Source organism: Poeciliopsis prolifica, unplaced genomic scaffold (genome assembly GCF_027474105.1).
Source record: "Poeciliopsis prolifica strain line A6 unplaced genomic scaffold, Auburn_PproV2 SCAFFOLD028, whole genome shotgun sequence".
Taxonomy (NCBI): domain Eukaryota; kingdom Metazoa; phylum Chordata; class Actinopteri; order Cyprinodontiformes; family Poeciliidae; genus Poeciliopsis; species Poeciliopsis prolifica.
Genome location: NW_026562403.1, coordinates 1,162,016 through 1,188,848, shown reverse-complemented (window position 1 = coordinate 1,188,848; position 26,833 = coordinate 1,162,016). Strand labels below are relative to the sequence as shown.

The following is a 26,833-nucleotide window of genomic DNA, read 5'->3' as shown; positions in this document are numbered from 1 at the left end:
GTCTAATTTTTTTAAAAGCATCAATTTCATAATTTTACCTCTTTTTTGTCTCCTGTCTTCCTACATAACTTTGGAAATAAAACTGATCTTTACAATATAAAAGCCATTCACTATATGCAAAGTATCTTCAATCAGAGAAAAAAGGTTAATTATTTGAAACCACTTTCCACACCACTGGCTATGCACTGAAATTCTCTCCACGCTTCATGAAATGTTGTCACCGATGCACATCCTCAACCTGGAACCGTACCTGGAGCAAGTCTTGCATCCAACCAACTCCTGACTCCGTTATCTCTCTGCCACAGGGTTGAACACTCAGGCTGTTCAGGTTAATCATTTTGACGTTTTATTTTTTTCCCTGTACGAACATATCTTACTCCCCCACCCCCACCCTTCTACCTCAGTTGTTGCACTCAATAGTTTTCAAATGTTTTGCTGATCTGCACCAAGCATTCAGATAAATAACACACTTGAAGGATGCGGCACTGTTACTGTGATAAACTCATATTTCTTAAAAAATAAAAATCTGAGCTAAATTTTAGTTAACATGCAAACATTTGAACAATAACCTTGTAAAACTGCCCACAGAAGTGCATAACTGGAAGAAAAAAATGTGTTTAGCACATTTAATATGTTTAAGAAAATTAAATATGAAACATTTAAACATTTGTTAAAGAAAATTAAACAGAATTAAAATTAAACACTTGTTTAAGAAAATGCCCTTTTCTTTCATTCATTATAATTTTGATCTTTACTCTAAAACACAAGCAAAATCCATTCCAGTCACGTTCAACTTTACATCTGTAAACATTGCAGATTTTCTGTGCGGACCTAAGAGGTTTTCAGAAAATATTAGTGAACAAACAGCAACATGAAGACATGGTAAAGAGAGGAAAGTGTCAGGAAAATGTGATTAATTAGTTAATCAGTCATAACTAATTATTTAATTACTTCTTTTAATGTTGCAATTTTTTCACTTGTTAGAATATTGCAATCACAATTCTGTCCTTTTTTCAATTGAGTGTGGGAAGATTTTTCAAAATTAGTTTTTCAGACACTTATTATCCACCTTTCAAAGCTTGAGGTATTGTGCAAAGAAGAATGGACACAATTTCCAATTTCCACTCCCTTAGATGTTTGAAGCTGGAAAAAAAACATCTTCCAAAACCTCTGCAGCTGGAGCTGCAGCCAAACGTGTTTCTACAAAATATTAATTAATTTGGCCTGAATATAAATATAAATACAAGCTGAAAGTTTGTAATATTTTAAAAACCACGTCTTTCCTTTTCCATTTCAAAATTCTGCCCTACTCTGAACATTGAAGGAATTTATTTCACGACAAAGAGAAGATATTAGTGCAAACGTCTGAGAAAACTGCATTTTATCCAGACATTTATTCTTCTCGAATGTATGAGTGTTACAACCTTGTTGACTTCCCATGTATAAAAGCTGTCCTGCAGCGAAGGTTAACATATCATGGCTAACATACAACACAAGGCCTTATAGCTTCTAAATTCAATTACTTTATCTACTTCTTTTTACCTACCCTGTGATTAATTAAAGTCCAGCCACAGGAAGCGGAACTGCTGTTCATGCATGCAAACGCCTGCAGGTTTGCACACAATCAGACATTAATATGCCATAGTTTCACTATTAATTGTTGTTTCTCAAAGGCTTTAATATAATGGCAGCAGATCCATTAAGGATTTTTAGCTTGTGTAAGCATGTATAAACATGCTTACACAAGCTAAGTCCGCTCAGTCATTTTAAAATGAAAGTAAAATTAAATAATTTTTGTTCACCTAACAGTGATAATAAGAAAACATTCGTGCATGAAGTTTGTTTCATTGTTTCATTTCATCTCCGCTCCTTCTCATTTTTACATCCCAAGGTAATGAATTATTTCACCGACTGTGTCTTCTGCTTTTACTTTGCACATTAAATTCTCAGCCCTTGCTACATAAATCTTCTTGGACATCTTCAAAGTCTTTTTTTTACTTTTGTGAAACATGTATTTGATTAGACTGCAGTGGCCATAACTTATCATTAGATCTGTGCTGTTGGTGTTGAGAGAACTGTCCCGAGGATAGAAGGGATTTCATGCTTTCCTACATTTCGTACATGAAGTACCTCATAATTTTGCATAATCTGACAAAGCACAGTTCTGTTCTAAATAATACTTTCGTGTTTAAAAACAATGGATAAAGCATTCAAATGCTTTTAAAAACGTGCATTTTCACATGAAGCATTCCATTACAAATTAAAATATCAAGAAAAATGTTTCAATTTGTGATCAATCTGCAGAAAGAAAAACTGAGCATTCAAAAAGTCTGCTTGCTTCATATGCTTCCAGCTTTTCCAGCACTGGACCACTGAGCTTGTTTTAGTTTTAGGGGTTGTCTGATGAGCTGCCTGAGGCCCACAGGCCCAAACAGAGCAAACTTGCTTTTATCAGTTAGTTTACAAAATGTTGCTCAATATCTCTTAAGGCCTGGCAAAGTCTTATTTGGTTTATCTCATTCCATCTCTACATCTTCACCTATTGCCCTACAGAGTTTGGACTCTGTTGATACTATTAGAAAGCAGCTTCCAAGAGGTTTTGAGAACACTTGAGCTTTTAGAAAATGAAATCATGATTGTATTATGTTTTGTTTTCTGTAGTTGTTGTGGATTGTGAAGAGTAACCATTTTTGTTCAATAGCTTGTGACATCCGTCTATGAGAACAAGTCATATAAACTTTCACTCATACTTACCGACTGCATGACAATACCTTGGCTTCACATACTTGTTACAGCCCTCACAGATAAGCTGATTATTGTGTAGTATATGCATTATGACTATTTTTCCATGATTGACAGTGATTTTTCTATTTTTCCCTCTTCTTTATATGTTTGGTCTCCCTTCTAAGACATCTGAAATCAATTTAGTCGAGCAGCCAACATGTTTTTGCATTTCTTCAAAATTTGTCCTCTGAAATCAGCTGTTTACTCTAAAAACACTTCTTTAAAACTGGTTTAGTTCAAAGCACTATAAACAGCATGTAGAGTATTTGTTGCCTTGGTCCCTAACTTAAGGTCAACACTTTAACACTGCATGTTCCTCAGAAAGAATGACCTCAATGATGAAAGTCCACACTGCTATTATTTGGAACACTCCCCTTTAAATTAATGACTCAATCACAGAAAGTATGGAAAGTGTGCAGAGAAAAAACAAACTCAGTTTCCAAATGTACTGCTAAATGTTCAAGAATGTCAAAGCTGGGCTCCAGTGACATTGGACATGTGCCATCTACGCTTTTAAAACGTTCCTGGGAATTGAGCAACATTCATTATATTTTAAAATATCCAATAAAGACAAAGTGTCATAAATAAATAAAGTGATCATGACCTGAAGTAACTAAAACATTTGCAGTTTTCTGTATTTATTATTTTTTATTTCTACTAATCAACAGACAAAAAAACCCCACTCATGTTCGTTCCAGATGGTTGATTATTATACTGTATTTAAAGGTTGTTGTGCTGAGAACCCCATTTATGTTGATGGTTGTTTCATGGAAAATCACACACAGCTGCAGCAGAATTAGAAGCAGGACCGGCAAGAAACAAAACACCACAGGAAAAGATTAAGCACCGCTCAGTCATTTTATCTCATGTCTATGTGGCGGTTATGATCAGGAAAAAAAAAACTTGTAGTTCATGTGGTCAGCAAAAATCCATGCTCGACTAACCGAGGCACCTTTTCCCCTCCTCACTTTTCTTTGTGCCTCTTTTTGTGACAGCACCTCAGGCCAAAACTTGGATCCGGCAGGAGGAATTGGTGTGAGGAAAATTCATGCAGTCAACAGCTAGCCATGCACAGGTAATCAAATCAAGAAATGACCCAGCAGTCAGGAGACAATAACATGCACAGTAATTTGCAGTATGACACAGACTTTTAAATCAATGTTTTAAACCAGAAACTACATTTTTCAGAAATTTAGCACATAAAGCTTGAATAAATACTGAATTGGTATGTTTTTGTTTGTTTGTTTGTTTGTTTTTTTACATGTAAAGTAATTCAAAATGGCATTTTCATGTCTTAATATCTTATGCACATTGCATTACAAACCTTTAATGTTTGTCCTGATTACTTCAAACAAAAACGTTAGTGTATTTTAGTGGGATTTTATTTGGCTAAAACAACATTCAACATAATTTTGACAAGTTTAGGTATAATCTTAATTTTAGACAGAATTAAGATTATACCTAAGCTTGTCAAAATTATGACTTTTATTTACTCATTTTACTAATAAAACCTAAAAAGTGTTTGTGAATCTGTTCATCTCCCTTTACTACAGCACCTGAAATCAAATCTACTGTATGAAACTGTCTTCAGAAGTCACCTAATCACTGACGAATGCACCTGTGTAATTTATTCTCATTGGCATCTGCCATCGCAAAACATAGGCGAGCATTGCATTTGCAAAGCAAGGCATTGTACCGCTGCGTGCACCACCACGATATACATATCAAAACATGCGGTGGTTGGATGCGGGCTACTACTTCTGTTGGTATTTCAAGTGACCATTGCGACATAAAAAGAAACTAGCCAAATTGAAATCAAAACAAATTCTGACAGTTTTGTGGTCTCAAGACAGAGATAGAAATGCGTCTCCCCCTCTGTGTCTCACTCACACGTGACAGTTTTCAGACAGGACTGGTCACCACAGCGACAGAATACTGAGGGGAGCGGAGATGTAGAGAACTACAAACATGGCGGAGCGCTCAGTTCCTGCAGAGGAAGGCAGAACTTCCAATTACAGCTGCAGACAATGCCACCTTGGTGGAAAACTTACGACAGGCAAGTATTTTAATAAATTTACCACCAATGACAAGAAAATAATTATAATTTCACTTTTCTGAAAAATTCACTACCTGCACAATTCTTGTTAATTATTAAGTAGTGTAAGATAAGTAGTATTTCAAGTGAGCAGAAGAGATCTTATGTTTTTTGAACAATAACAATGTTTGTTGTTAATACGTTGCTCATGCACGTTTTCTAGTAACCAAGTGCCCTGAAGTAAATATGTGATTTCCACTTTTGCAAAATTTTACCCACTATAAAGTTCTTGTGTCCAAGCAGATGAGTAGTTTTTCAGAAGACATAATGATTTATAAACGATAATACTTGTTATTAATTTGGTGTTAAGAGAAGAGAGTTTTTGTTCTGGTAAGGAACTGCCACGAAGTATAAATCAAACTTTTTCTTTTGTGTTGAATGTCTGTTTTATATTATATTTACCACCAATAAAAGAAAAATATTTTCACTTTTCAGCCTAATTCACTAACTGCACAATTCTAATTAAATAGTAAGCAGTGTAAGATAAATAGTATCCCAAAAAAGGTGAACAAATTGTATGTTTTTTGAACAATAACAATATATGTTGGCAATCTGTGGCTAATATATTCACCACAAATGACAAAATAAAACAAAACAAAAAAAACAAAACAAACAAAAACATTTTCATTTTTTTGAAAAATTCACCAAATGCACAATTCCTGTTAAGTAATAAGTAGTAAACATGACATTTTTACTCTTCTAAAATTAACAATCAGAATTAATGGAAAGATGAGTGAAGCAATTCAAAAAGTTGCTTTGTAAGAGATTTAAGAGTGGATTCAGGAGATAATAAAAAAACATTCAGCCAGAGGTACTATGACACTGACTATGTGTGGCAAGAGAAGAAAAACGATATTCCTGGATGCTCTCTATCCAATCTGACTGAGCTTGAACTATTTTGTGGGAAATGGGCAACATTTCCAATCTATGGATATGGAAATCTGCTGGAAGATACACCAAGAGACTTGCAGCTGGAATTGCACCAACATATGCTTACACAAAATATTGACTGAAGTGAACATATATTCTTAAATATATATTTTTTTGGAGTTTTGAAAAGCATATTTCCTTCTTTTACAACTTCACATTTATACCATACTTTGTGTTGCCCTTTCACATAAAATTCTCAAAACATCAGAAGTTTGTGACAAAATGTGTAGGGGTTTAAGAGGCATGACTACTTTTAGCACAGTAAGTAATTTGATACGTTATTCAACATAAAAATAAAAAAAAAACACTGATGTGATTGTGCTCTTGCACGCAAGTGATTATAAAATAATGAAAAAAATGAATATAAGAATATTTAAAATATAGTGCTAGACCTATTTCAACTGATAACACTTCCTCTTCATCTCCACCTGAAGAGAAGAAAATCACCAAAATTGATCATGCATTATATTTTCACACTGCTTAGTTGAAGGGTACTCTTGAAGGTTGAGAGTGATTCCTCTGATATGTACATACAAAGAAACAGCAAGATCTTTGTGCTATTTCTTTGAAGAATTCCACAATTATTTGTACTGAATTTAACGCAAGGCTGAAGACAAAACAGGAGGCAAAACTCTGATGCTTCCATGACGTCTGGGCATCCCTTTGCCTTCCCAGCCCCATTGACATGACTCCAGGCATAGGATGACAAAGGGAAGTCCACAGGCCACATGATTTGCACAGGAAACAAAAAAAAAAAGTACAACTACAGAATTTCTCAACCCCGTTTTCCTGAGTCCTCAGAGCTTAAGTGCAGTTTGATCCAGCATCGCCTTACAATGTCAGTATCACCAAACATCAGCAAATATTCTGACAGTGAACAAAAAATGGTTCTGACAATTTTGATAATTGCATTTTACTAGTGCTTTCGTTTCTTCAACACACCCAAAGGGAACTGGCATGAGCTGCCAGTGTTCAGAGAAAAGCTAATGTAACAAATAAAACATGACTGTAAAGGTGTTTATTTAGTTATCATTTGGTTCAGGCCAAGAATCCTGCTTAGGTGCTGCTTCACTGTGGGTTCTTGTTTGCGTCATTATATGAGAAAAGAGAGGAGAAAGACAGAAGAATATAAACACAGCCTAGTTTTCCTGTTGTTCTTTTGGTAAAGAACAGTCCAAAGTGTTCACTTATGGAGCCACAACTGCCATTATCTCTGCTTATCATTTATTTCCCCCCATAAAAAAGGTTCTGCTTGATTGGAGCTTCTCTCTTTTCCTTCTCGATTTCTGTCCTCATAAGTCCCAGTTGGTCGCAGCAAACTGCGTATTGTCCAGTTAGAGTTTCCTTTCTGTTAAAAGAAAAATGGTTCCCCATACTATCACCCCATGCTTGCATGAAACATTTTATTCTTTCTCTCGGGTTCAGAATTGAGACAGTAGAAGCGTGAACTGCAAGAGATTTTAAAAGTGAAAATGCACTCAGACAATGTAAATGTTTTGGAGACATAGTGGCCGGCAGCATAAGTCGCCCAAAACATAAGAGCATCATTTCTTTTGAAGGGGAAAGAAGGAATGTGGTGAGGCTTTTTCACAACATCTGGTGTACTTCACAAAATAAAAGGCATCAGCAGAAAAGAACATTATGTGGAAATGTTGATATGACACTAAAACATGCGTACATATGGGTCTTTCAAATAGACAATGACCCCAAGAATACCACCAAAACAGTTAGAAAGTGGCTTAAGGACAACAAAGTCAATGTTTTGGGATGGCCATCACAAACTCTGCATCTCTGTCCCTTAGAAAATTTGTTAGCAAAGCTGAAAAAGTGGGTGAGTGTGAGCAAGATGACCCATAAACCTGAATCAGTTACACCAGTTCTGTCAGGAGGTTTTAGGACACCCAGTATGCTTGACTCAAATCACACAGTTTAGAGGTGATAGTACCATACAGTAAAGAATTTGAATTTGAAGAGAAATATCCTGCTCATTATTCTAATATTTAGCAAATGCACAACTGCTAATTTGATATGTCGATCTCTATGCAGCAGATCCAGTTCAGCTGAACCCAAAACTGAATTCAAACTAATAAAATAAAATTCAATTCAAACAAGTCAAAGCGTTTAAACTATTTCCACCCTAAGTGATATTCACATTCAAGTTCCAACTTATAGAGACTTTTAGATTTTGAATTTTCATATTTCCGTGTGCTGTAGTTATCGAGCATATTTATTTAAAGATTATGTTCATGTGATCTGTCAGAAATAAAAAAAGTAATAATACAAAAAATCCCCCAGATGGCAGGAAGAACTTGAGGTTTCAAAGGTTAATAAAGTTTTTTTTTTCTTTTTTTTCTTTTCTGGTGTCTAAATATAAACTGACAGCATGAGTTCTGGAGAAAATGGGTGAGGGTAATTTTTGTCTGTTTCATAAAAAAGACAGCCCAGCTATATGACAAGTATTATTCATCATAACCTAAGAATTAAAGCTTCATTATGATTTAGTCATTTTTGAAAACATGGCCCGTAGTTGAGCGTACAGATAGTCCGTGGCAGCCCTTTCAGATTTGTTAAAGGCCACTCACGTGTGTTGATCTTCTGCAGGGAGATGTGTTTCTCCAGCTGGCGTCGCAGTTTGACTTCAGCTCCGTACTTTCCTGTTGTGCCATTGTCTGCCAGGATGAAGTGGGAGTGGAGACTGTTGAGAACCGTCAGCTTGCTCATGGGGTTGGACATAGTTTGGTACGGACGCACCACCTTGCCAAAGAGGGAAGACAGAGAGAGTCAGAGAGAAGAATAAGCACACAAAGTGAAAAGTGTTAACCTGGCAATGAGGTCTGTTTATGTGGAAAAATCAGGCAAGTTGCTGCTAAAACAGCAAGAGGAAGTGTGAATGGTGATGCACTCTTTTTTATTCGCAACAAAATAAGATGAAGTAACCGATTCCAGTTAACGCTACAGCCAAAATTTAAAAGGACAATTTTCTTATCCTATTAACATCAGTAAGAATCTTTCTGACATCTACACAAGCAATTACTTCAAGTATTTTCCAAGTATTTTGAAACTTTAAGTATCTGCTTTTTGATTGCACATAAAAATCCTTGCCATGTTACCAACTTAAAGCTAAGAGAGAGTGGTGGATTCACAATCAAACAAATCTCGCGAGACAAAATGTCCCACAGGGCATGGATAATGAGGCAGGACATGTGAGGTTTAACGAGACATGCTTTGAACACATCCGAAAGGAGTTATTTTGAAGAATTTTGATCAAAGATGCACTGCAAATGGGTTCACTCTTTTTTATGCTATTAGTATTGCAAGTGGCAGGAAACAGGAAGAACATGTGGCCATCAGCCTCCATGTTGGGGTTTGGGAAGATCCACACTTCAAACACTCTCTTTTTGCTGTTTCTTGATAAACATTAACTGGACCCATTTGCTTTTTTGTCTGTGCTTCCCCATCCACACTCTGTTCTTCTCCATCCTCCTGTTTGTCTCTCTTTCAGGGGAACTTTAAGAAATCTTGCAGATCACTATTGCACATTTAACTCTTTGGTTAACTGGCATTTATTATCTACAGAAAGAGTGTTAAATTGCTATGCTTTTGGTTAACCAGTGACTGGCTTACAACCAGAGATTTTGACTTCCTTTATAAGTCTAAACAGACTTCATGTCTCACTGAGATTTACCTGTATAAATATGAGTGAAAATAACAATAATCTCCACTATTTTCATTTTCTCTGAAATATTAATCAGTAGCATTGTTTGAGCTCTACAATCCAAAGCCTTGCAGATATTCGTCAGGGGTTTTATACATTTTTAATGCCAAAATTGAGTACTTTTGTTAGATTCAAAATTACTGTGAACTCATATTTCTTCAGATATTTCTGAAGTTAGCTAGCTGGGTGGTTGGCTGGATAGATCCATCCAGTGCCTATTTTTCATTATCAGTTTGCAGAGCTATAACATTTCTCTACTTTGAACTGTCTACAACTCGTTCCAGAGACCCTCTGGCTCTGCCCCAGGGTCCTCTGGCTGTGGGATGTGTTTGTAAGGAAGCGACCCGATCGGATACCTGTGACTCCTTTCAAACCTCCAAATGATTATCTTCTGCTAGCTTTTCATATTATCTTCTAAAACCCGACTCCTTTTTACACTTGTGAGATTAAAAATCCAAAGCAGAGCCTGATCTGTTCATATGATCAATTATTTTACGCAACATATTTATTTAATGCAACTACAGCAAGAATGAATAGCACAGAAAACTGGACTGATATTTATAAATGACCAGAGTTTCTCAGAAGCTGGAGCATGGTGAACTGGAGCATGCCTAACAATATGAGGTAAACTCATCTCATCATTAGGCGCACAGTTAAGACTAATCAAGTGAGAAAATAAGTCCCTCAGCATTCGATCATCCCACTTCAGCCACTGACATTAATTGGCTCTGCTTGGCTTGTTCAGCAGGACAGAGTGTGGCACATTCTGATGAAATGTAAGCCAAACCACAAACCGCAAATCCCAGAAATTTCAACAAGTCAGCATGAGCTCCACGGTCTTATTAGGATCTGCCAGCTCCGTGGCGCCCCATGAAGGAGTGTTTAACGTAGAGCGGACTGCCTAACTCTGCAGCTTGGTTAATGAGCTAAACCCTGGGGCAAAGGTCTGATAGGCACAGCGTCTAATAGGAGTTAATCACAAAAAATATCATCTTTCAAAAAGGATTTTGTAACATGTTGATTGGGGTGTGGCAGTCTGAACATCTAGCTACACAAATGCTAAAGAATCCAACTTCCTACTGAATGTTACGTCTGGCTGAGTCTTACATCTTTGCCAACAAGGTCCTCCTGATTTTCTACGATGCCCCATGGAGCTATTCCAATGGTGCAGATTTTGCCTCTTGATTTGGAGGCGTGGTCTTTCAGTGCGTCCCCCACATGCCGTATCACTCCTGCGTTTGAAAGATTCAGAGAGACAGAAAAAAAAAATGGACATATTTTGTCACAATCAATTAACAGCTCAATGCCACAGTCATGCACTCTGTTGTGATATTTCAACAGCATCTATTAGGAGTCAAGGAAACATGTGAATAGACACCCACACAGGGGCACACACACACTTCTTCAAGCATGTAGGTGTCGTCCTCAGGGGAGAAGCTTTCAGACCTGGAGGCCATCTTATCACATTTCTCCAGCTGACATTCATTCTTTCTCTACCTCCACCCACTGTCCATCCAATCCAGCCATCCATCCATTATTCAAGCCTCTCTCTTGCTTCTGTACCCATTCTGTCACTAAATCTCACTTTCTTTTCCTTTTTGTATTCAAGTGTGGGCATCCTCCATCACTCGATATTGTTCTATTTTTTGTTTGCCTGTTTTCATCTGAGCTATTAAAGATTACAACCCCTGCTGTTTTTCTTTTCTTCCTTTGACTCCACTAAAATAAATCTTTATGCACTAAAAATACACATTCTTGTGCTTGAAAAGCAAAGAACAGAAGCTGGGGTTATATCGGACGCTAAGTGAGGTAAGGGTGAATCAAAACATTTCTCAAATGTAATGAGAATCCTACCTCGAATTTCAAAGTTCAAGTGGGAAAAAAGTGATTTTTTTTCTAACATAAATGGACAAATCTTTTCAGTTGTAATCAAATTTATTAAAGTTACATGACCGGAAATAAAACTACAAGTTAGAAGTTTTGATACTACCATAATTGAAAGGACTGAAACATGTTTTTTGTTCTCCAGAGGAATTCAGTAACGTAACCTTACTGTACACTGGATATTGTTCAAATGGATTATTTGATGGATTAATTTAAACACTTACTTCCTCTGTTTCCCTGAAACCATATGGCATACTACGTATTTGTTTTTTACGACATAGTGCACGGATTTATGACTTTAATGCTTAAAATGAGGCCTTTCAGGTTGCCTGCCTTTAATTTAATTCAGTGTCCTCTAATAAGTCATTGGCCTCACTTCATATTTCTGGTGCTACTTTAAGTGTGTGTAATTTAAGTTGAGTGAGCACAATCTGCCATCCACCCACCGAGTGCTATGACAGGGATCCAGTGGTTCATCATCCTGAGAGCCCATACTGGCTTGACAAAGAGCTCTTTAATAGCTAATCATTCATGTGAAACACTTCCACACACTCATCATACTCCTGCTAGAAGTGCCCACTTCATTTGTAAAATGAGAATTTGGCTGCACAGAGCAAGCAAAATTCAGTATGTAGAGTTCATCATTTCATTTATCGAGTTAAACTCTAGATGTGTTATGAACACAAGGAATTTCACTTGACTTTAAAAATGTTCAATATTTATATTTCTATCTTTTTTTTTTTTTTTACCTGTGTTAACTCCTCCTGTAAATATCCAGGCCCCTGTCGTCATGGCTGCCTTGATGAGCCCTTTGCCAAAGACCTGCTTGAGCTTAGGCTGTAACTCGAAGTTCTGTAGGCCTCCATGGACTGAGATGAGCAGCTTAGGAAGCTCCAGCTGCCACTCCTTGGTCATCAGGTGGAGCAGCAAGTCAGGCTTAGTGTCATAAGACACTCGCACATACTGCAAACACAGCAAGATAAGCATGGTGTAAGCCAGTGGTTCCCAAAGTGTGGGGCGCGCTCCCGAGTGGGGGGGTGGGAGGGTGCAGTGGCATTGCAGGGGTGAGGGGGTGAAGCAGCATGGATGAATGGAAAAAAAAAAGAAGAGCAAAGAGTAAAGATGGTTTGTAGTGTGTTTTGTTGCAACCCGAAATGTGAAATAAACTAAAGTGGAGTTTGAAAACAAAAATATGTGTATGTGTTCATGTCTGGTTGAACGATGTGTGTCCCCAAGTTGATTTTTTTTGTGGGGGATCTTGGGTGACCACTGGTGTAAGCAGACAAAGTGCTTTGTGTGAGTATTGACACCCCAGGAAATGCCCATACATTTTTATTATAAAAATGTATGGGCATACATTTGGCTAAATAAGCTTTCCATAGCTTATTTAGCCAATTAAAGTCATGCTGCATTCATGAGATGAACAAGAAAATGAGATTTTAATTCTGGAGGGTATAAGGGTATAGGGTATAAAGGGTATAAATAAAAATGAATATATGTATTTAGTGCAACCAGTGGACCTACAAATTGCTCTTCATAGATTTTTCTAAACCAGCCTGTGTGAGCCTGGGCTATTTGGGCACAAATTAAGGCTTGCTGATGCAACATAACACATTTTGAAACGTTTCAAGAGGTACAATTGCTTCAACTCAGAAAACATGTAATTGTTCTAGAGATTATATATAAGACATCTCAAAGATAAAAATAAAGTCATGACATGAAAACATTTCTTAAGTGTTCTGCAACAGACCAGGAAACAATTTCAAGAGTTCAAGTTCCAAAACAGATACTTCCTGTGACTGAAGACAAGTGTCTGCACATGCATCGTGGGGAATCTGTTTATCCATCAAATGTATTGTCAGAAGTACAACTTAACACTGAAAAATGGCACACTTGGGAAATAATCTAAACATTTATCAAATGCACAAAATAACTCCCACAAAATTTCAGAGGAATTTATATGTGAGAACTCCTCTTGAGTTCTTACATAATTTGTTTTGTTTTGCATTTTAACCAATATAAAAAATATATATTAATTGGCAAAACAATCAGAAAAATGCTTATCTATATTTATCTAAGCCTTTATGTGACTTCTTTCCAAGAAAATTTATTTCACATACCCACACTTCTAACATTTTCTTCTCTTTGCCTGTGCTGCCAACTGAGAGTCTATTTATATTCTGTTTTAATACAGAATAGAAATAGATTATTTTCTTTTTATATTCTGTTTATTCCACCACTGCCTCAAAAAACAACACAGAACAGCTGGCATTTTTAAAGACTATTGTCTGTTTCCAGCACTCAACCTGGCGCAGCTCGTAATCAGGTTAAACAGGCTGAATGGTTTCCTGCAGTTTACTGTTCAGTGGAGAATAATCCAGTTCAAGGCTAAACCTCTAAGTATATGTATATGTATTATTTTAAAGGAGAGACAGTCCAATGTAGTTGTGGTTTCTCCAAAACACCAGTCGTTTAAACAGAGTCCAGCAATAGCAATATTTACTTAAGGCGTTTGCACTGCACACATCGCTGGGTGACACATTCTCATTGACTGGATATACAAACAAGCCATTTTGAACCAACAAGTTTTATTTATTTATTCAATTGTTTTTGTGTAGCCCCATGCAGTGTGTTGCCCTGAGCAGAAAACCGTGCTTTCCATAGCTTATTTAGCCAATTAAAGTCATGCTGCATTCATGAGATGAACAAGAAAATGAGATTTTAATTCTGGAGGTTTTGTTACATGTCATTCAGATGCATCAATAAAATACAACTGTTGACACTGAAGCGACTCACCATGGCTTTGTTGGAGTGTCCTCCTCCCTGGAACTCAATGGTGCCGAAGGCATCGGTGGGGCTGAGCTGTGTGTGCTTGCTGATTGACCACTTCTCTGACAGGCTGTCATTCTTGGCCAAACGCTCTGCCTTGTCATTTTGACTGGATGAGATACCTGGAGGCAAACCCACATGCTGACCTATGAGACGACCGCAGCAGCACCTGGATGGGGAGGAAAAGGTCAGAGCCACGTTCAGACAGCTGTCTTACACAGGGCCTTCTCCTGACATAATTGAAATGTTGCGACTTGTGAGCCCTAAGCAAAGTGGCTCTAACAGTAAGAATGAAAAGGGAGACTGTGAGAGAAAGTGATGGAGAAGAAGAGTGAGAAGAAGAGTGTGAAACGCTTCCATAAGCGTGTGTAAGAGGCTGAAGTGGCAGCTTGTCATCTCGCTTTCATCTTCTTATGGAGGAGAGATGAAGGATTTGCAGGCCTGTGCAGCATCTCACCGACTCCATCCCTTTTTTTGTTTCCAGTTCTTAAAACACCCGTCTGCTTTCCTGTCTCTCTGGTCTTCTTCTCCCTTTCAGCAACCCGAGACTTGGCAGAATGACAGTCATGAATTGTGCTCTTCCTAAATGAGCAAATGCTTCTTCAGAAGCTGTTCAATGCAGCTTTCAAGATATTGTGATTGGGGTAGAAAGACAGTCCTTGAAGAAATAAGTCAGGAAGCTTTAATTTTCAATTCATTTTTCCATCATCTGTCATCAAAGCTTCTTTTCCGCCCTTTGCCAAAAGTGTAAATGAAGTAGAAATGCTTTTGACAAAAAAAACAAAAAAACAACTTGATTTTGTAATGAGAAACATCTTTTTCCAGCTTCTCCAGCTTCCTCCTGCTCTCGGCATCCATTTGATTTTGTGTAGCTATGCTAATGTTGTTTATCAAGAAGCCGGGAGCTTTTTCTTGCATATGTTTGAGTTTATATGGTGCTTAAATGAAATCAGCTAAACCATCCGAGTTTGTTTTTGCAAAAATAAAGATACATCCTCTTGAAGTGCTGATCTAACCGTGTTGCTTTCTACAGTCTCACAATTAAACAAAGTGAATTCATAAGTTGTTTTTTTTATCTTAGACATTTGTTGGACCAAGCAAAATGTAAATGTCTACATTACAAGTGAAGCTGAATTTTAAGCAATATCCTTCGAAATAAAATAAAAAAATCTTCTGAAGTGATAAAACTGCATAAAGCTGAGCTATTCTTCAATAATAGTGATTTATCCATGCATCCATTTTCTATACACACTTGTCTCTAGTGGGATTGAGAATGGGAATAATGATTAATATTGATCACACTTTTATTCTTAAACAAAAATTTAACCAAACTGAGTTTTTGTAGTTTGAGTTTAGCAAATAAGTTATGAGTTATTGACAATTACATCTTACTTAATTTGATCAACATTAAACAGCTGAAGAAAAATCACATCGGACACTTTTTTTTTAATCTTTAAAACATTTCCACTCACCTATGGGGGTCTTTGGCGCTCACTATGATACGAACACATTCTCTCTTGCTGAATGCCCTTTCTATCCACGATTTCTGTGCCTGCATAAGGAAAGACAAAACATTTAGTGGGTTGAAAGAGCAGAACTGCTTCCTGTGCATGGAGAAACTGGTACGCGTTATGTTAGCATCACTGCAAATCTGAGCAATGGGAAATAAAGTTATTTCTAGAATATTATTTGTTGAAATGAGGCAAGAAAAAAAATGTGCGGATATCAAAGAATTTGGAAGTTGCCATTTTACCGTACAAAACAATCACAGTCTTACACTGAATTGAAAATGAAGCCTCACATTTTTTTTTTGATTACTTAGATAGCTCAGACTGGAAAAGATGTAATGCTTCAAAAAATCTGAGGGAAATAAGGGATTAGAAACCTGCATGCCAGTCGAGCATGTTTGAAATTACAGTGTGTTCTGCATGTCTGCACAACTTCTTCATAAATAACAAGTAGATGTAGAAATTGTAGTTTCAGACAGACAGTCAAATTGTTCATTTTGAAACTGTGATACCCTGCAGCTGCATCTGGTGCAGGTGAGAAACCAATTATGGTGTTTCCAACATGATTGGAATAACACTGAAGAGCCAGAGAGAGGTGCAGCCACTGCACACAGTACAACTCCAGTGCATATAAAAAATAGTCGAACCGTTTTATATGTAACAAACCCCACTGTTCTCAGAACATGAACCCTTTGACATCTGCTTCTTCATATGTCGCAATGTTTATCCTGCGATGTCAGTGTGTGGAAACTGTAGTGATAGGGTTGTTCACTGTACAGTCCTTAGGGAGGCAAAAGCACAAATTACCAATTACGAGACCTCAACTGGGTAGTTATGTCCTTAAATACAATTAACTTTAAACCAAATATATATATATATATATATATATATTATATATATATATATATATATATATATATATATATATATATATATATATATGATTATCCATGTGGCTGAGAAAATACATACTACGTCATTTTTCTCCAGCAATACATTTCCAGTGATACTATTGACAATAATACCAAACATTCTAACATACAATTAAGTAAATGCAGCAAATTATGCTATATTTCATTAACTGGAAAAATTATTAGACACTTTCTAACATGTACTTAGTACTTTGTAGAAACTATTTTCATAAGACAACTTGAAGACTTCTCCAGTATGCTGGAGCTATTCACTTTGGGGTGATTTTGAACAATTCTTCATCACAATATGTCTTCAAATTTTAAACATTGTTGGGGCATAAGCAAAATTAACCCCCAAATGAAATGTTTAGAAAAGGGACAAAAAAGGAGAAAAAAAAGTACAATTTAACTGAAAGCTGGCATTTACAAAATATATCAGAGTGAGTTCAGAGATGTTTATGTCTGACAAGCCAAACGAATATTCTTGTGTCTTTACCAAACATACCGTTACAAACTTGTAGCTGTAAAGGAGGGAAAAAAAGCCCAGAAGAAACAACAAAACTGGATATGATAAGATATGAGAGATTATATGATTTTATGTATGACAGATGCCCATAGAATACATTGGACCTGATTTCATTTGGGTGTTTGCCCTTCATTAGCTGTAATTAATTCAAGTTGGCCCTCTGGGGATAGAAAAAATGTCTTCTGGCTTGAAATGATCTAAAAAAATAAGAGTTGGAGGTCCAGAACAAAAGATAAAATGTAACAATTTAATATTTAGCCATGATGTTAAGCGAACAAACAGTAGAACAGACGGCAAGTAGAACAAACCCAAACACAGCAAAGGTTAAAAGACGAACAAGTCGTTTCTCTGCTGCTGGCTGTGGGAGAGCAGCCCCAGCTCTTCTCCCAGTCAGCAAAGCTGGGGGCTGCTTTTTCTGGGCTTTCTTCACTGTCACAACTACAACAACACCCGCCTCATCCGCCTGACTGACCTGTCACACTTAGGCACCCCAAAACCCATCGCAACTGTCCGCAACCATGCCAGGCCTACACACTTACCCTAACACCAGACTTCCAACGATTAACCATTACTCTGTGGGGCCGAGGGGCCTGCTTTAACAGATTAGCCTGGCAAAGATGACTCAGCAGGCCACTGCTACAACCCCCCCAGCCCAATTCTTTCTCTGCTATGCCATAACGGCGTATTCATCCGCCAGCATCTCCTGGCATGAAATAGATCCTCTCGACAATTTTTTCCCGAAATAATCAACGCTGATTAGCCTGACGGTAGAGCCAAGAGCGGAAAATAAAATTGGTGTAGGATAAACTCCTATTTCCATGAAAAACCCCTAAAACAACCCAAGTCAATTTCATAGGTGGAATACCTTCCACTGTGCTGTTTTATGACTCCTTCTCTTACACTCCTCAATGCTGTACATGAGCTTGATAAAGAACGGCAAAATGGCACATGGCCTGCACTCAATTGTGTAATTAATATTTATTACTGGGTCACACTCAGACACACACAAACACGCCAGCTGTCGAGCCAAACATGGGATTGACTCTTGGAAATGTGTGCAGGGTGCTTGAGTGTGAGGCGTGACTGCGGCAGCAAATAACCAGCATCTGACAGCCTGTTAGGGGTCTCGACTCCATTACAGTCAAGACCCGCCACCTCCACCCTCCATGCGCCCCCTCCCCTAGTATTGTATCCTGTCTTTGTTATTGGCACTGGCAGGGAGCTGAATTGAGAACAAAATCCAATCAACATCCTAATGTCTCCACTCTCTCCTTTGGCTTCTTCTCCCTTAAAAAAAAATAAAAATAAAAATAATTCCTTTCTGAATGGCTTGGGTGTGATATGGTCATAGAAGTTACCAAGCTTGTATAAAGGCACATTATAAAACATATAACCTTTCTTACCCAACTCAAAGAAAATACAAAAATGATGAATACAATCGGGGAATGAGGAAATGTTTCCTGTTATTTTGATGTTTACATTGATTTTACAAATATCAAAAGAGACACCCAATCTGAAACAGTCAGCTGTTTTTAAATACAATCTCTTAGGAGTTCACAGAGTTGAATTTTCTTTAATTAAATATCTGACAAAGTCATGAAGCACAGTTGGCAAAAGATTGACATTTTCAGCTGTCATGTCATATTTTTTTAATGGAACAAAATTTAAATCCATTAACCTTTATGACCTAACACGTTACTGAAAGACCCATCAGCAACATTCAAAAAGGTATTGTTTTTATGCTATTTTACCTCCATACTATCTGAAGAATCATACATTAGAACGTGATATTAAAACAGAAAAATCTCAGACAATTATTATACATTTAATAAATATTAAAATTAGTGAAAGCTGAAGAAATTAGGAAAAACAAAATAAGGTTTAGGAAATAAAACAAAGATAGTGAAATTTACCACAAGAAAATGTAGCAAGAGTATGAAACTTGTGTGGTAAATTATCTTGACTCACCTCTGTCTAATTAAGGACTGCACTGCTGTAATTTTCTTTGTATATCCATTGTCGACGACAAAAGTATAAATTGAAAGATTCTGTGAGCGACCCACTAGAGAAAACTTCATCTGAGGAAACTGGATCACTACACAACTCTGTCTACAGGCTACTACTAATCTACTGCGGGTGTAAGCTGTGCTAGAAAAAATGGATATGCATTTGTGTGTGCCTGTGTTTGTGTGCGTGTGTATGCGTGTGTTCTCATGCCATCATTGTGTTGTATTTGTGCCTTTTGTGCTTAACTATCTCTGCCCGGCTCCTTTATTTTGACTTTAATGCACAAACAGGTGAAAGATTTAAAAGAAAAATATAACTCACAAAAGTTGAACAATGTTAGGATTTTTGATTATAAAAAAAACAACAAATCTGCAGTATTTCAGCTGGCTCATTATATTCAAACAAAGATTTGTGTTGGTCCCTCTGGGGAAAATGTGTAAAAAAACAAAACAAAAACCCCTCAGACTCAAATTTGTAATGAAACAGCAAATGTGTTTTTCTTTTTACTTTTGGCATCACTACCAAACAATCCGTTGACATCTAGAGAACTCTATTGGCTTTTGCTGATATTTTATGATCTCAAAATAATCTTGAGGGCTTTTTTTTTGTTTGTTTGTTTTTTATTTGCCATCCTGTTTGCCATCCACATTTGGTGTAGTGTGCACTGGCTTAAAAGAAACTCAAACTCATGAGTTATTGTCAAAATGTCTCTAGAACCCTAGGAGAGTGAAGTTCACATTTAAAGAAGCTTAACTTACATTCAAAACATGGTTGAATAAATGTTCTCATGTTAAAAATTATATTTTCCTAAAATGTCCTGGTTATTTCCAGAAACGGTATGTGAAGGGAATTAGGAATCCCCAACGTTTCTCTTCAGCACCTCACCTGTTTAGGCTTCAAATTAAAACTGGTCAGAGAGAGAAAATCGTCTCGATTTATTGCATTTCTGTCAGAGATCACTGCCAGAAGAGGGATTCTGAATGGCAATAGAGCCCATTAGGAGGAGCAGCATGACATTTGTCTTGCCTGCTCACTGCCCTTATTTTGCCCCGAATGACTTTCACACATGCATATACAAAACCCACAACTTGCTTCATGAGAGTTACTCCTGTACTGGCAGTTTTATTGCTTGAAAGTGTGATTTGCAAGCTGTTTAACAGATCTAGGGGGGAAAAACTGTCCAGTTTTAATTACAAAGCAGCAAGACTGCAACCTGAGCTAAATTAAGTCAAGCAAAATACAGTGCTTGAGGACATGGAAATAACACCTTGTCTCTGCAAATGCCATAATAAATGTGAAAATAAACCCAAACTCACACCAATTCTAAACACCTCTTTTTGTACAACCCCAAGAACCTTTGGTGCCTAAGACAAAGAAAAAAGGTGAAAAGTTGTTTTCTCAGATCAATGACATAGACTAAAACCCCACTTTTCAAATGAAAGTGCTAAAAAACAATTGCCACAGAGAGATAAACCAAAGCTGATAGAGCTACTACTGCAAATTTGTTTAAAGGTCAAATAGCTTAAAATTGCAAATGTTACTGCTTTCTTTGCACATCGGAAGAGACACCAAATTACATTTTACTCCCTTCTCACATATCCTTCAGAGAATGCGCATAAACAACCTCATGTAGTGTTCTGCAAGCAAATGAGAAAAGCAAAAGATATATTTCTGTTTCATTCATTTCTGTATCACTCCAGAGCAAAAACAAAACAAAATTAAGCAAGACATAGCCTGTTGATAGGAAAATGCAGGCAGGTTGTGCAGTAAAGCTGCAAATTATTTATCCATCGGAAGACATTTGTCAATTTTAAATTAATTTTATTCAGGAAGTTTGTTTCCTAATGGAAGGGAGATGGATGCTAAAATATTTTTAATGAAAAAACATATCATCTTATCCCTAAAAATAAGCAGTAGAAACATTTTAATTAGCATTAAATCAGTAAAACCCTTGATGCACTGGTATTTTGACCATTTTTGTAAGACTCTGTTCTAATGGACTTGGCCACATTGGCTTAAAAGTTCTCATTTGCTAAATTGTTAAAACAGATTAGGTCTTCTGACCACAGAGCACCCTAAAGGTATTGAGAATGTATGATTTATTTACTTATAAAGAAAAAAAAATGGAAAGGCATAAAATGATTGAATTGTTTGAAGCACTTCAGTACTGATGACTGAAGCACACTCACCACAGCCACTTCAAGCGTACAAAGGACAGTAGGCACAAGATCTGAAACCACCCTGATGTAGTTATATTTAATAGGCTTGAGAAGATCAAATACATTAAGAGGCAGCAATGAACTGTAACTGAGCACTGGAATAGACAGCAAACTCATTGGTGCCAGCTGCGAACTGTTTGAAACACTGTCACTGTGAGTAAGTGTAGAGCGGGGCGGGGAGAAATCGTTTATGCAGCTGAAATGGTAACACCTTCTGACCTGCACTCACTTATTTACACAAGGTTAAGTTCCTGGAAAATAGCCAGAATATGGGCCAAAAACACACATGCATCCTCTTTCTCTGAAAACACACACAGACTAGGTTTTCCATCAGTTTCAGCTTTGTATAGAGTATACATTTAGAAAAGAAAAAGAGTACAGCAAAACTATGATCCGTGCATATGTGTGTTAAACTTGGTCAACATGAGCAGAAGGATTTATGTCTACACACAAAGGTCCTGTGTATTGTAAACACCAAAACCTCAGAGCGCACACCCACAGTTCACACCTCTGATCCTTCAATTCTTTTCTCCAGTGGATACTCCTGTTCCATCAAGATAAAGCCTTAATCCAATACTGCCTCCTCCAGCACTTCTTAAGACTTTTCTTTCTGGTCAACATATGAGAAAATCCAGTGCAAATCTTCTACTTTTTCCATCTTGCACCTGTACCTTTAAATAAAATATTCAACTTTTGAACATTTCTTAGTGTACTGATGACAAAGAGAATAACAGACCCTGTGAAATTGAGTTGTGCCTCATGAGGCAGTTGCTTGCAGTTTCATCATGCTTGTTGTTCTCCAATTAATACAATGAAAAGAAAAAAAGCATAATAAATAAAATTAATAAAATCCCAAACATTTCTGAGCACCAAAGGCAAACACTGAACAATTATTTAAATCCAGTAATTTGTCATGTACCAGTGGGGGACGTCTGTTAATTACACACAATAATAAGCCTGGCTTTTTTTCACGCATCTGCTGAAAATGGCACACGTTAAAAATAGTTTCCTATTTTCTCAAAGGCAGTTATTTTTAAACTTGTTGTAAATTGTCGTTTAACCAGCAGTTTTGATCTGTTCAGACTGAACCGGGCTTCTCACTGTATGATAATTGGGAAAAGACATATTTCTCTCCACTTTGACTCTCATCTTTGAGCTGAATAATAATAAAAAAAAGCTAGGGAATAGTTAGAATTATTTTATGACTCAATCCTCCGAAGATAAGACGAAACCAGCCTCAGCCAGGTTCAATTTATTTTTGTTAAGTTTCAAACTCTTAGCCAATAAGTTTTGCCTCTAGTGCCATGTTTTATTTTAAAAGGCTCTGAAGGTATACAATTAAAAATGCACATTTGCTTCTTAGTTTCAGTTGGTATTTTACATCATCAGTATAGGTACTCCTTTGTGTGAGATGAAGGTAGAATAAACTAATTGCAGTTTTTTATTGTTTTTTTTTTTGGCAACAGAACTGTGAGGTGATTCACATTTTTGTTTTAACAGATAAAACTCAAACTGTCATTTGTAAAGCAGTTTGGGGTTAACAGATAACCTAAGATAAGACTTTAAATAGTTTAATTGTCTTATTTAAAGAGAAGCCAGTGTTAAATGCAGCCTCAGTTTCCTGTTCAAAGCTGACATTGCATGCAGTTGTTTGTTCAGAGATATATTCGACATGACATGGTGGCAACAAATGGTAATTTTGCCTTTCTGTCATCTCAAAAACAGACACTTTTGTTCACATTACTGTTCCTCGTTGGAGTTTTTTTTTTTGTTTGTTTTCTTTTGATAATCTGAAAATAGTGTGTGCAGAAAAATCCCAGTTTCAGTTATTTGTGCTAAGCAGAAACCTGTGTACATGATTCAGTGACTGGTGTGTATAAATGCAAAAGGAAGTTACATATCCACTGTTCATAATAAAAGGGTGTACTTACTTCACAGGGTGAGTGACATGCTGACAGCTACTAGAAAGAGCTTTGCAATATTGCCACCTGAAAAAGGCTAACTATATCGCACTGAACATGTTTTAATACAGTTCATTTTTCCTTCAACAAACCGGGTGACCAAGATAAACTGATTTTTAAAAAATCATTTGCATGTTTACAATGATTTTGTTCATTCGTTAATTATAATGTTAAAATGGATTGCTTAGTATTTGACTGACTTCCTTGAGCACAAGAAAATCTGTGCTTGTTTTACCCCCCCATCATTTTCAATCCATCTCCTGAGGCTAAATAAGCAGCACTCTTTCCCACAGGCTTCAGATAAGCCTAGCAGAGCATCTGGTCATGCAGGCTCTAATCAACACTGGCATGGTCATTCTGTCTGTGACAGAGGGGGGACAGGTTCACAGTCCGGAAAAGCTGGAACGGGCAGAAGGGGCATGTATGGGAGCAGGCAAGAAGTATTGGAGAGGTGAGACAAATAAAGACAAAGGTAGATGGTGGGAAAAATTAAGAGAGAGGAGAGACTTTGAGTTATGTGACACTGAAGTGTAAAGGGAAACTATAAATAGGACGGAACCAGAGAAAGTAGTAAATGGGATGGTTTTGACATAAGAATAAAAATCCCCTCCTCTGAGGTGCATCATGTGAGGTACAACGCGAACTGGAGGAAGGAGGGAGGGAGGAAAAGTAAACGGACCGACCAAAAAACAAGCTACGATTTGTACCGTGTGCATTTTATTTGTGGCAAAAGCAGATCAGAAAGTGAGAAAGAGCAGAAATGAAATGTGATAAAAGACAGCGTGAGAGACAGCAACCCACAGGTGGTGACAAGACCAGTCACTGGCAGGTAACTATCACTACTATAATCATCACCTCTGTCTCTCTTTAAGCACACCTTGACTGACACATGTGTGAGGAAATTTACAGGCAACAACAAAGAGAGTTTGTGTTTATCTTCTGAGGGGAGGCGTTGTAACGACGGTTGAGAGTAAGACATGAGGGGCAATTTTGGAGCAGCATTGTCATATAATTGGGTTGTCATTGTGTATAAAGGTGATATTTGTTGCTTTGTAACAGCGATTTCTCTAAAAATATATATTTTTATTCTGAGCCATGTGGGTTTGTTGTGGTGTTGGAGATTTATTCATCCGTGAACTACACCTGCTTCATTCTGTGGACGTCCACAGGGGCTGGAGTCTATCCCGGCTGAAAACAGGCAGTAACCCTAACCCTAGCCAAACACTTTAACCCGATTTAAAACTTGAACTGGTTTCAATTCTATCTCAGTACGACACGGAATAAAATACAACTTACTTATTGCGCATAAAAAAATAGTATTTTGACCTTCCAAAAAAATGTGACATTTTAAAGCTTCAAGTTTAAAATGTCACCTAATTTTAAACTTGAAGCTGACCCCAAACCAACATTTTGGAGTTTAGCCCTGGACTGATATATTCCAAATAGAGGAAATACATTTTGCATTCCAGGTTAAACATACAGAAGAGACCAATGTTGGTGTGCAATGGTGAAATAAGCTGTACAGTGTCAGGCAGCTCCTTCTTCTGCTGTAAGAGCCAGTTTGCATTACTGGTTACAAGTCTCAATTCCAGTAAAGCTGCCTTTACATCGAAAATGGAACTGGTGCCCAACGCATGTCCTTGAGACACAGGATGTGTATCAAACTGCTCCAAATTATGCAAAAAGTTGTAGATAAACGACAAAAGATGTGAATATTTTCACTTTTTTTGATGTTTTGCTTCTACACTTCCTCAGTAGGAATAAGGAAAAAAAAGAGAAACAAATTTAGTTCTATTGTTGGTTTGATCCAAATAAATCATGGCTGATAGCATTGCAACTTTACGCCTAAAACACAGTCATTATCCACTTGTCTTGAAATCTCTACTTCCTGTGCCTGTTTTCTCCTGAGGAAAGCAGGCAACTCACTCTGTCAGTGAGTTCAGCTCCTGCAGCTTTTGTTCTTCTAGCCATTTAACCTTACCACAGGGTAGAGAGATGAGCTTGAGGAGGTAAAGAAAACATTTTCATCATGTGAAAGACCTCCAGTGTCTTGGAATCTTGTTCACAAGTGGAGGTGACAAGTAGTGGGAGACTAATAGGTTGATTGTGACAGAATCTGTGGTGATGGATGTTGATGCGTCGATCTACTGTGGTGCAAAAGAGCTGAGTCTAAAAGATTCAGTTTATGTTCCATCTTGTATCCAATGGACAAAACACAAACACTACAAATACTCAAAGATAAAGTTAGATTCCTCATAAATTAGCCATAAATTATAAATCCTGTAAGTAGCAATTTCTCTGCAGTTTTCTTTGCTTTCAACTGAACCTCATTTTCTCATCCTAATTCTCTTGTCGATGATGCATAATATGACTTATCCTTCACCAGGCCGCTTGCAATAGGAATTGGCCTTTCTACATGTCAACACCATTATGATAAAGTGGCACTTTGAGGGCTCAACACGAGCTTTCGACTGCACCATACCGTGTCATGTGCCTGTCTGTGTGTGCGCTGCGAGCGATGCCAGAGTGCTGTAATGAAGTTCCAGGTCCGGAGGTGGTCAGACCAACAACTGTGAAATTGCCTCTCAGTAACCACTATATTCTGACCCACAGTGAGGATGATACGTGTGCGCACATGGGACAAAAAGGAGGCTGAGAGGAAGCAAAGGGGTCACGCGAGAGAATCTGAAATAAACTGAGAATCTCACCTGTGCTCTTCAGCCCATATTGATCGGCCTTGACCTTGTCTTTTTCTCCTCCATCAAATCTCACTCTTCCCTCGCAATCCTTTTTGTCTCTTGCTTCCGTACATGATGGATGTATTCTTCCAATCACGTTTACACAGCCTGTGATTAATTTTTAATATCCCAAACCGGCCCTACTGTCACACTGTGATTTAGATGAGCTTTCATTAGAGAGAGTCACACTGACTGAGGAATCCTGGCGTTCATTAGGAAGCAGCTGAATGTTTGAAAATGTCTTTCTACAAACTAAAAGAAAAAAAAAATTGGTAGATGTGCAGCATTCTGTTTTCTAGTAATTATGTTCAAGGAATTTTACCAGCAGATTTGTTTAATGGTTAAGATGAATAAGAACAAAAAGACATATATGAAGAATGAAAAAATGCAAAAAAAAAAGAATAAATAAATTTAAAAAATACAAACAACACTATTTCCTCTACTCAACAACTCGTTTCTCATCCTTACTATACATAATGATGTAATGTCATCATTCATTACAGTACAGTTGCTTTTTATGGTTACTGAGCTGCAGCAGGAAACAGCAGCTACACTCATTTTTCACAGTCACAAACACGACGAGTTCACATTAATATTCTGAAGACACACAAACACATAATATCTGTCTGTTTTGCACTTTTTTGTTGCTTTCTCTGTCTGTCTCCCTGTTGCTTTCAGCTCAGCGGGAACAGCTGATGAGTTTCCTCTCCTGGCACAGTATAAGTA

General features: G+C 37.3%; 1 protein-coding gene across 8 annotated transcripts in view; it reads right to left on the bottom strand.

The window, feature by feature from the left end:
* The window catches only part of trpm3 (transient receptor potential cation channel, subfamily M, member 3), a 131,965-nt gene that overhangs the window by 54,671 nt on the left and 50,461 nt on the right, over positions 1-26,833 (bottom strand). For all 8 annotated transcript variants that reach the window (XM_055049273.1, XM_055049274.1, XM_055049279.1 and 5 more), the window contains exons 2-6: positions 15,710-15,789; positions 14,205-14,406; positions 12,158-12,371; positions 10,632-10,756; positions 8,392-8,563 (exon numbers count right to left, since the gene is read on the bottom strand). In XM_055049273.1, the coding sequence (XP_054905248.1) occupies positions 8,392-8,563; positions 10,632-10,756; positions 12,158-12,371; positions 14,205-14,406; positions 15,710-15,789 (793 nt within the window). The remainder of the gene's footprint in view (positions 1-8,391; positions 8,564-10,631; positions 10,757-12,157; positions 12,372-14,204; positions 14,407-15,709; positions 15,790-26,833) is intronic.